The following is an 11,773-nucleotide window of genomic DNA, read 5'->3' as shown; positions in this document are numbered from 1 at the left end:
TCATTTCAAAATGTATATATAATAGATATATTTTTTTAATAAGATTTTATGTATTTTTTTTTTTGTATAGTTAATTTGCTTGGAATTCTCGCTTACAGCATACGACAGAAATTCTTTTATTATATGGGAGGGGGGTGGCTGGAAAAACAAATTAAAAAACAATTTTAGTTAATTGCGTCGCAGTTTTTTACATGTTTTTTATTACAAATATAAATTTCTTTTCTTTTGCAAAAAAAAAAAAACTAAATAATTAAGACTAAAACTAAAATGAAATTGAATTTTTTGTTTGCATACAAAATAATTTTTTTAGGCGACGCAAAAAATGACAGAAAAAAAATACTAGATGCAAATAGATTTTTTTTTAGTTTGATTCTTCTACAGTTATGCGGGTGTCCCATATGTGTGTGTGTATAGATGTGTGTGTGTGTGTGTAGATTAGGGGAAGCAACAACAAATGTCTAAACTGACAGCGGCCTTCAGTCGAGTATAAGGTTTAGTATATAATATATATAGATGATGCATATGTCGTGGAAAGTCTTTTGCAGTCGTACAAAAATTAATGTTAGAAAAGGGAAAAGGAACAATTGAGGGTACGGTGTGAGGGGCGTGGCGGCTTAGTCAACTTTTAGATAGGAATCCTCGCCGAGCAGCAGCAAACTGGGCGCCGAGCCGTCATGTGGATAGAAATACGCAAATTGCCCACTGTATGTGCCTAATTGTTGCTCCTCGAATTGTTGCTGTTGCTGTTGTTGATGTTGCTGCTGCGGTTTGTAGACGGGCCAATTGTGTATTTGTTGTGAAGTCAGCACCAAGCTGCCCGCTGAGGCTGCAGGCGGACTAAGCTGCTGCTGTTGTTGTTGTTGTTGCTGTTGTGTTGGCTGCTGCTGCTGCTGCTGTTGTGACAACAATCACGTGCTCAGCCAGGTGGAGTTGCAGGTGCAAATGGTGCTGGGAATCACAGGTGCATAGTAGACGCCATTGGCATAGATAAGACCCGGCGGACCCGCCTGTATTTGTATAGTTTGTGTTGCTGTTGTGTTGTCGGCAACTGTTGCTGTTGCTGCAGCGGCGCCAGCAGCGCTGCTATTGCTGCTGCTGCTGCAACAAACGGCAGGCGGCGCTTGTTGCACATAGATCGTTTGTGTTTGCGGCGTTTGCGCTGGCGCAGCAGCAACCAAAGCAAGCACAGGCTGTTGCTGCTGCTGCTGCTGCTGCTGTGACGTTGATTGCTGCTCCAGTTGTTGCTGCTGTGTTAGATACAGCTGCTGCTGTTGTTGATGATGATGATGTTGCTGTTGCTGTTGCTGTTGATGATGATGATGCGCTTGCTGTTGCTGCTGCTGCGCTTGTTGCTGCTGCTGCTGCTGATACTGATGATCCTGCGCCTGCTTCACCTGATTGGCCAGCGAGTGTATCAACATGAGCGTCAGCCGACGCTCGTGGCCCATCAGGCAGACTGTGGACATCTCGACCACATGATATAAATGCATCAGGTACTCATACTGCAGCGGCTCCTCGTCGACGCCCCAGAAGTGATTGCGCAAATAGGCCTCGAGCTTGGTGGTCTGCGTGTTGATGTCCGGGAAATCGATGAAGAAGCGGGAGCACATGTAGCGCTCCAGCGTCTTGATCAGCTGCGAGTCGACGGCCGTATAATTGCGCACGAGTAGATTGCAGTACTTGAGCAAACCGCCGCCGCGTATCTCCTCCGGCTGTCGCGTTGAGATCAGTTTCTTTTGCAAGTGATAGAGCGCCTCCTGAAAATCCCCATAGACAGACTCGCCCACCACCGTGGGATAGAAGTTCTCGGAGATGGGCAAAGCGGCGCAGTCGTAGAACAGCAGCAACGAGTCCAGCACAATTTGGAATGAATCGACTGAGAATTCAAACTGGCGCCGCATCGTGTCGACAAACTTCAGTTCGACATTCTTGTGGCCGGGCGAGTTGCCCAGCGAGATGAGCGACCAGCGATCGCCATCATTGTTGTTATTCACTTTCACCATCTTGCCCACATACGCCTCCTTCAGGGAGCACGTGTAGATGCGACGCTTGCAGACGCCCTCGGGCATCAGATCGAGCAGCGTGTTCAGCACCGCGGTCTTCACGCGATCAAAGACGCGCGGCGAGCTCAGCTCAATGGCAAATATCAAATCCAAATCGTTGTACGGCTGATCCTCGCTGGCCAGCACATGACTAGCGGCGCCACCATTCAGACGTATATCCTTCACCAGCACTCCAGCTCCCCCAGCATTCACATCCGCCTCCAGCTTGCGTCGCACCAGATTCACCAAATCTTTGAGTGTCACCTCGAGTGTTGGGAAATTGCCACGCCCATGTATGGCCACCTTCTCGTCCATCACATTGTGCAGCTTGCGCACCTGCTCGAACGACAGCACGGCCAGACGCTGTGTGCCCCCAGTGTCGACGCTCTCCAGCGAGCCATGATCCGAGGTCGAGGCAATGGATGAGCCCGAGCTCGGCGACGGCGGCGGCGTCTCAGTGCCGCCATCCGAGTGGAAACCATCGTCAATCTGGTAGACGTCCATTCTGTTGTTGCGCTGCTGATGAAACAAAGGTTCGGCGGCTCCGTCTAGTGTCCCGCACTGCAAGTGAAAAGATCGAACAAAATTAGTTAGTTATAAAATTAGAAGATTTATTCAGTTATATTTTAGTTAATTTTAAATTATGTTTGTATTCATAGTTCATAGTTGATATTAAATAAACATAAAAAAAACTTTTAATTAAATTTTCTTTTTTTTAGCTGCCTATTTTAATTTCATATATAAATAAGTTTTTAAGCTATAAAAACTTTAAACATATGAATTAACCACAGTTTATTTTAAGTTTATTTATAATCATTTTGTTATAATTTTGATATTAAATAAAAAGTTGTTGCTGTTAATTGAATTTGTTTTCTTTTTCTTTTCAGCTGCTTATATAACTTATTATTATTTTTAATAAAAAATGCTTTTAATTTTTTATTGAATTTTGTTTTCTTTTTTTTATATGCCTATTTAACTTTCTGCTTTTTTAATATATTAAGAATATATTTATTTAAACTATAAAGGCTTTAAACAAATTCAATAAAAAAGTTTTTATTTTAAGTTAATTTTTGTCATAATTTTGTAATCATTTTCATTTCTTCATTTTTTTTTAACTGCCTATTTAAATTTATTTAGATATATTTCATTTTAAGTCTTAGCTTTAAATATTTAATTCAACTTAAGTAAAGTTTTTGCTGCTTCTAATAAAAATCGTTTTTTATTTTCAATTGCATTTGTTTTCTGCTTTTATTAGCTGCCTAGTTAACTTTCTGCTTATTTAATATATTTATAATATACATTATTTATTTAAGCTTTAACGCTTTTAAACAAAACTAATAACAAGAGTTTTAGTTTTTAATATTCAATTCGTTCTAAGTTAACTTTTTGTTGCCAATAAAGCTTTGAGCTGCTGCTAATAAAAAGCGCTTTTAATTTTTAATTGAATTTGTTTTTTTTTTTTTTTTGGTTGCCCACGGGAAACTTTTAGCTGCTTTATAAGGCGGCTATTTATAGTTCCGCTTTTAGCTCTTTAATTTTTATAGACCAGCAATATTTGCAATTTTTATTTCAATGTCACGCAGCTAAATTTTAATTAATTAATGCTCGAAATTGGGGACACCTAAACACACACACACACACACACGCACATCTGTTGCTATAATTTACTCAGAATTTTCCACATACAACAATTTGGACGTTGCCTTGTTTATTTGTTAAAAATTTATTTGTTTGTTTATTAATACAATTTAACGCTCAACAACAGCAGCAGCAAAATTTTTTTTCTTTTTAATGCTGATTTAATTTTTTTTATGCTTTGCTATTGAGTTAAAATTTCCGCGTTGTTATCGACACAAAATTCTTTCTTTCATTCTTTCTTTGCTTTTGTTTCTATTTTTTTGGCTACTGTTTCGACTTTTGGGTTGATATCGCGGCGTTTATTTTATATCTATCATTTAGCTCTATCTGTGGTTATTTATTTTTATATACAATTTATTTTTGTTTCGCTTTGGCATTAGCGTGATTTCGTTTTTTTCTTTTTTGTGTGTTTTGTACTTTTATCAGCAGCAACAGCAGTGGCGACTATTTACTTAAGAAATTTAGTTTATTTTTTTTTTTTGTGTACTTTTTATCAGCAAATCTTATGCACAATTTATTTGTTGATATCTTGCGTTTCGAGTTCTGGTTACTTTGCCACGTATAAACTTTGAAAGCTTTGCTTAAAATTCAAGCCGAAGCTTGAGAATTGTCGCGTGGTTTAATTCACAGACTTTTTGCATAAATTTTTGCAGCTTTATTTATTGCAACATCGAAGTCTGCTAACAATTATTGGAACTATGCGCATTAATTGTTTGTTAATTGTTGCTAAACTTTACGTAATTTTCTAGTCTAAATTTTGTGTGATTTTTGCAGCTTTCACTAAATAAAAATTAACACAATAAACAAGAAATTAAGCCACTTTAATTTGTTGGTTAAATATGCAACTAAAAGTTGAGAGATAACAAAATTTTGACGCTAGGCAATGATAAAACTAAATACATAAAGTTTTTAATTATTTGCACGAATTTCACAACGTACGTATGTAATAGTGTGTGTGTGTGTGTATTTGTATGTGTGTGTACTTTTTCCACAAATAATAAATTAACGCTGCAATTTTCACCAATTTCTTTTAGCTTCATATTTGTTGTTGCTCATTATGAGCTTCATTTATATTGTTTGCATGTGTGTGTGTGTTGATTATGTTTAGCTGCAGTTGCATAGCAACTCACACACACACACAGACACACACATAGACACGCAAACAGGTGTATTCGGTCTGTGGGCTTTGTGGCGTGCCCCGTTGTTGTTGTTGTTGGCCTAGACAAGACCGAACTCGGGGGTACTGGTCTCAAATAAAAGTGAAAATCGTTGTTTTTTCTTTCTACCGCAGCAGCATAAAATATATATGTATGTGTGTATGTATAAAAAAAAGAGAAAAACACAATAGCTGAAAGTCGGCGGCAAAGCTCACACAAGTGTAACTTAACAAGTGTGTTTGTTTAAATTTTATATTTTATATTAACTATTATAATATTAAAACTTAAGCATTACCGCTTTTAAAAGGCGCAGACAACTTTTAACTTTTAAACGCTTTAAGTTTCTTTAGTTTTGATTTTTTCCTTGCCAAGTGTATTAAACACTAAACGCCGCCAATTGGGCGACACAATTTAATAAACAAGCGCGTATTTGTTTGCTTTTGTATTTAGTATTTAGCACACACACACGCACTAACACTCGAACGCACAATTGCTACAAAATTCAACACTTAGTTTATTAAAATTAAATTTTTTCTTATATGCGGGAGCAAGCGCGCTGCGTGTTGCGTTGAGTTGCGCGTTTGAATTGTTATTGTTTTTAGAATATTCGCGATATTCGTTGGTTTCAAAAATTCCGCTCGTTTGTGTGAGAGAGCAATGACGAAGTTCGAACAGCGTTAGAGTGAGAGATTCGTGTTTGAGTTCGACGCTGCCGACGTTGCGAGAGCGTAAGCGCCAAAGAGCGCGAGCGCACATAGAAAAGAAAAAAAGAGCTTTGCAGCAGCAGCTGACGTCACAAGGCGCGCGCAAGAGTTTGAGCGCGAGAGCTTTGAGTGTAACACGAGTGAGTGAGTATGGCAGTGTGTTAGTAAGTTGTTGCTTTTTTAGAAGGGCAAGCATAAGCACACATACATATATATATATACATATATGCAGCTTAGAGCTGCTGCTGCTGCTGCTGCTGCAGGTAGCCTAGGCATTATTTTATATGCAATTCTGACGGTCGCTTGACTCAGCTGATAAAGCGATCAAAGCACTCTGCTGCATATGTATTAGTAGCTGTGTGTGTGTGTGCTCTAAGCTGCGCTGCTTTTATGCCATTTTTGTCTTGCTGCATTGCCTATGTTTGTTTGATTTCATTTTTTTCATATAAAATTCTTTGTAAACTTGTTTTAGCTTAAATTCTGCTGCTAATTAAACAAGTGTGCTAACTTTAGTGAAAGGTTGTACATAGATTAGCGCACCTTTGATCTTAAGCTGCGCTTGCAGTTATCTTGGGTCTGCTAAAAAGCTTTCCATTAAATATGTTGTGCCCAAATGCCAAAAATAGCCACAACAACGGCACTTTGTACACACATACACACACACACACGCAAGCAAGCACAGTGGGGCAATTATAATTAGCTTGTATATTCATTCACTTAATATTTGTTAAAAATATATACGCATACATATATATTGCGTTGGCCTTTAATATTTTTATAGGCAGTGCCTTAATTATACACAGCAACAAAAAATAAATTAACACACACACATACACACACAGGCATACACTTGTATGTCTGCATATTTATATTCATTATATTCACCGTTATTTTGGCATTTTGGCAGAGAACTTGCCGTTTATAATTTTATATTTTTTTAGCTTTTTTATCAGAGCCCGCTGGCTATCTTATTATATGGCCTGTGGTTCAATGTTAATCAGCAGCTCAAATCGAAAAATTAATGTGTGTATGTATGTGTGTGTGTGTGTTTTTATATTGTTAAGCAAAGTAACGCAATTCAACTGTTCGTGTGGCCAAAAAGATTAATGATATTTTTAAAGTCGCTGATGATGAATGCGCGCCGCACAAAGCAACAACAACAACAATAAAAGTTTGAGCATAAGCCTCGCTAATGTATCTTGCAGATACATACACTGCACTGCATTATAAAAGGCCGTCTAACTACAGCTACCTCTCTCGCTCGCTCGCACTCTCTATCCCTCTCTGTCTTTGCGGCTGCTTTTGGCTTTGTTATTAATGCCACAACTCTGCTCATGTATCTGTTAGCTACGTTTGTATCTTTTGATGATGTTGCTAATGTTTTGGCAAGCGTCTTGAGTCAGTCAGTCAGTCAGTCAGTCAGTCAGTCAGTCAGTTAGTCAGTCGGTTATTCAGTTTTGACCCTGACCTAATAAATGTGCGCAAGCGCAAATTGTCCGTTTTGCATTGTTTTTGTTGCTGTTTTATTATTTACGCTCTGTCTGCATTCCAAGTGTATCTGTATCTGTATCTTTAGCTGTAGCTGTATCTGTAGCTCTCCAATGGCACCAAAGATACGCTACTGCATTTGAATCTATTGCATGTTTTCGATGGCAAAAGCTTGTTAATTGCAACAATGTTTCACTTGCCAACATTTTCACATAAAATTAATTTCACGATATTAATTACAATTCAGCAGAAAAATCAACAATCATAACACGCAAGTTGACACGCCAACTGTTTTTCGATATTTATATATTTGTTTTTCACTTGCCATTTACCGCTAAATAACAGTTAAAGTAAGCAAGTTAAACGTGCATAAGAAGTAAGTAATTGAAATGAGTTAAAGATGTCAAACTATCGATGTTTTTTATAGACTCGAGCGAAATAACTATACTATCGATAGTATTTAATAATGGGTAGCAAATAGTTTTGAGTAGTAGAGCTTCAGCTACATAACAGTTAAGGTAATTGAAATATTTTTGAATAAGAAGTAATTTAAATGGAATAACTGTATTAATTTATTAATGTTTTTAAAAGATTTCACAGAAATACCAATTGATAGTATTTAATAATATTAGAATAAACTTTTAGCAATATTCTATTAATTAAGATCTTTGGATACAAGAAGTATTTTAAAAAAAAAAGTGAGATTTGGCGGAAATATTGATAGTTTATTTTCGTTATATGGTTCGAAATTGAAAGATTGAAGTAATTGAAATGGAATAAGTATAAGTATAAAATAATTTATTGATGTTTTTAAAACAATTCACAGATATATCAATTGAAAGTTACATTCAAGAACAAACCTTATTACTTCTATTTCAAATAAGAAGTAATTAAAAAGAAGAAGTATTGGAAAGAAATATCGATACTATCGATGGTAACTTATAATATGTGCGTTATATGATACGAAATTAAAAGTTTCATCTTTGCAGCAGAAATTATTTAAGATCTGATTCGAAATTGAAAGTTCAACATCTTTGCTGTAGAAATTATTGAAAGTGCCTTTGGTTGGTTGGGGGGAATTCAGTTTCAAAATCGAAAAGACATCAAATGTTAATTGAAAGCCAAATTCTAGCGCGCCTGCTACAATGCAAATGAGGCTTAATTATAATGCCGGGCACTAAGCGTTGTCAAGTGCCAAATTGAAACCGGTTCGACCGACATTTCAAATACCGACCGAGAGCATACATAGTATAGACAACACACACATAGACACAACACATAGAGCTAAGCTACAATTCAATTATACAACTACGACATAGTCCGCCGTTCAGTTCAGTTCAGTTCAGAGCTGGCTTTGGGTTTGGGGGTTTGGGGCCAAAAGCGAATCGAGATTCACTTGCGATTTTTGGCATAGTTTCACATACCAGACACAGAGGCAAGGCTGCGGCGGGGTGGGGCGTGGCATTGGGCGGCAATACGAAGCGAAAATGAAAGTGCAGCGCACTGAGAATTTAAGTTTGGCTTTTGTATCTTTTTTTTTCGGTTGGTAGCCAGCACTTTATTTAGCTTTGTCGCTGTCGGAAATGTTTGGCTTGCCCCTCTTTCTCTTTTTTTTGCTTTCAGCCATGCAAATAAATTTAAACGGTATATATAGCTATATATTGATTTCTGTCTACGTCTTTTGTTTGACGTTGCTGCTGCTGCTGCTTTGCGCTTTTTGTCGCTCGTTGGGTTTGGGTGTCAGTTAATCTTGACCCGGCGCCACAAAACGTGACCACCCTCCCTCTGCTCTTTCCTTTGTATGCAACTGTACCTGATGATAATAGTATAACAGCGCTTTTAGCTAGCCACGAGTCTATTTACGAGTCAAACACGACAGACATTTGAATAATTAAATTACTTTTTTTTTCTTGTGCGCTGCTCGTTTCATTAGCTAAGCATTGTCTGCTTTTATTTTCTTTTTTTTTTTTTGGGCTAGCTTAAATTTCTGCATTGTTTTAATGACGTTGTAGGCGTTGTGGATTATGCAACAAATTGTTGAAAAGTTGATTTCATTGCGCGCGGCTCATTAAAAAATAAAGCACAAATTCGAAAGTCTGGAAATGTATCTGCCAGATACAGTACGCAAGCCGTTTCTAACATTTGTGCAAATATTATTAAGCACATTTCTTTTACACACAATTAAACTTAGCATACATTACCCAAGCAGCAGACAGACTTGTCGACTAACGAGCATAATTTATTTATTTATTTACCTGCAAAGAAATAATGAAATTCGAAAGAAAAATATTAGTCAAGTAAACAAAACAAAGCATTGTCATCGAAATTTAATTTATGAGCATACTAATTCTTGATTTCAAAATGAAATAAAAAGCTTTATGTTGCGAAAAAACATTAGAATTAATTAGCATTAATACATTAAAAAATCAATACAGATAATTTTGAAATGCATTAAAAATTTATATGAAACAATTATTCATTTAAGTATGGTCCTCAATTTCTTAAAACATATTTTTTATTTTCTAATTTTTATTAAATAATTTTGTATATTATTTTGCATAGTAAAATTGGCTAAACATTTTTTTATTAAATTTTTTAGCTTATAAATTTTTAATTTATTTATTTTTGAATATGTTCTCGATTTTTTTTAATGTCTTAATATTTTTTGTTATTTTTTATTTATTAATTTTTGAAAATATTTTTTTTTTTAGTATTTTATTGATATTAATTTGCAGAAATAAATCAAATTTAAGCTATGTGCTGCATTTTTTTTATTTTTTGTATTTTTTTATTAATTAATTTTTTTATAATTTTTTGTAGTATTTTATTGAAATTAATTTGCACAAATAAATCAAAATTTAAGCTGACTAAACCAGTAGCGCTGCTGCTTAATAATAATAACTTTATCCACTAATTGTACACAATTTATCTAAATAAAAAAAATCCCCAGCTATAATTTTTCACAGGCACATCAGCTGAATATGATTATTACACATTTTTAGCTGTTCTCAGTACTGTCAATTCATTAATTACCAAAGTAATAGTTTAAAAGATACACATGCTTAATTGATAAATGCGCCTCCCACACAGACAGACACACACACACACACAGAAAGATATTGCCAATTGAAATTTAGTTAAACAAATGTTAGAAACTTACATTGTAGTGAGGTTAGGACGGAAGTAATTGATAGCGAAAGGGAAGCGTAAGGGGGCAGCAGCTGCTCATTTATCAATTTTTAATTACAATACAAAAAAATAGCAAGAACTAAAACGCAAAATATGCCAGAGAGCTAACTTTCAGATACATATGTATCTATATATAGTTGAAATTCAAGGTCTCGCGCTACTTGTTGCTGTTGTTGTTGTTGTTGTTGTTGCTGGCTGACACTCTATTCTAAATGATTTTAATTGATTCCAATAGCAAATTTATTATTATTAAGCTCTGCAAGGCTTCCACTCAGCTGTATAGCAATAGCTTTTTAACTGTTTATGCCTATATAACAGATACTTAACAGTTTGTTTGTAATTACAGTGTGTTACATGCGAAGTCACGCAACAACAACAACAACAACAAATAATATCAACTAAAACAACAGAAATTTAATATAAAAATTGCTAACGCTAACGCTCAAAAAAGCAGAAAAAAACAAAACTTAAGTCAACACGAGTTTTGCAATTGAAATTGTTTTGTTTTGTTTTGTTGTTTGCTTATAGCGAATTTTGATTTGATTTGATTTTGAGCTACAGCGCACATGGATTAAATTGGTGTGGATAATAAATTCTGTTATTTTCTTATGGAAACTAAACTTTAATATCAATGATCATAACTGCCAGCTGTGATATAAAAGAAAAGACAAAGCACGCAGCACTAAAAAATTAACATAAATAAATAAATAAAGCAGTTGTAGCAACCAGTGTGCTAGTTTTTTTTATATATATAGCTATATATGCACTTGAAGATGCTGCTAACATTTCCTACACAGCTTATGACGTTAATAGAGTTTTGAACCTACACGTGAGTTAAACATAACTTAAGGCCATAGCCGCTGACTAATGTTGGAGCAATGCTTTGGAGGATTGCCTGGCAGCCAACACACACGTGTCTATATACTATATACAACTGTCTGATTTATGTCATTAAGTGCTGCTGCAAACTTAAGCTGTAAATAATTTAGAAATTGGCTCAGCTGGCGCTTGAATTTATTTGCGCGTTTTTAATAAATTGTTTAATGCCATTTGTTTTATTATTTTTTTTTTTTGCCAGCATGTCAAGCAAATATGTCAAGACAGCGAGTTTAATGCACTCGCTCTCTCATTAAAAAGAGATGGGCAGCTGCTTAGCAGCGCATGCGAAAGAGCGAGCGCAAGCGTCGGTAGCTGGCAACAGCTTTCAAAAAAAAACAATTTTCTTAAATCAGCATTTAACTATATATGCGCCATATAGTACATAACTGTAATCAGCAGCAATCAGCAGCTACAATTTAATTTCAATCAACAAAAAAATCTTGCTTAATCTCAAAGCACGTGAAGTGGTTCATTGGCCCAATAATCTTAGCTATAATATATAGACAAACTAATTGTCTGATATATAATTCATTCAAAAATAAAACATTTTTTGCATTACAATTTAAACTTTGTATAACTTTGTCCCCCCCCCCCCCCCCCCCCCCCCCTACTTTCTTTTACGCAATTGTCTGTTAATTTCTCTTCATTGACGTGCCCGCCAATCTACGCTACGTGC

The 11,773-nt window shown here is 35.8% G+C and overlaps 1 protein-coding gene across 3 annotated transcripts in view; it reads right to left on the bottom strand.

The window, feature by feature from the left end:
- Window positions 1-295: 295 nt before the first annotated feature.
- The window catches only part of LOC108596203 (terminal nucleotidyltransferase 5C), a 50,807-nt gene continuing 39,329 nt past the window's right edge, over window positions 296-11,773 (bottom strand). For 2 of the 3 annotated variants that reach the window (XM_033293103.1, XM_017981719.2), the window contains exon 2: window positions 296-2,603. In XM_033293103.1, the coding sequence (XP_033148994.1) occupies window positions 909-2,603 (1,695 nt within the window). In that variant the 3' untranslated portion in view covers window positions 296-908. Of the gene's footprint in view, window positions 2,604-5,132; window positions 5,357-11,773 lie in introns of those variants that run through there. The other variant, XM_017981720.2, reaches the window with a different exon arrangement.

Source organism: Drosophila busckii, chromosome 2R (genome assembly GCF_011750605.1).
Source record: "Drosophila busckii strain San Diego stock center, stock number 13000-0081.31 chromosome 2R, ASM1175060v1, whole genome shotgun sequence".
Taxonomy (NCBI): domain Eukaryota; kingdom Metazoa; phylum Arthropoda; class Insecta; order Diptera; family Drosophilidae; genus Drosophila; species Drosophila busckii.
This window is presented reverse-complemented; position numbering and strand designations above follow the sequence as displayed.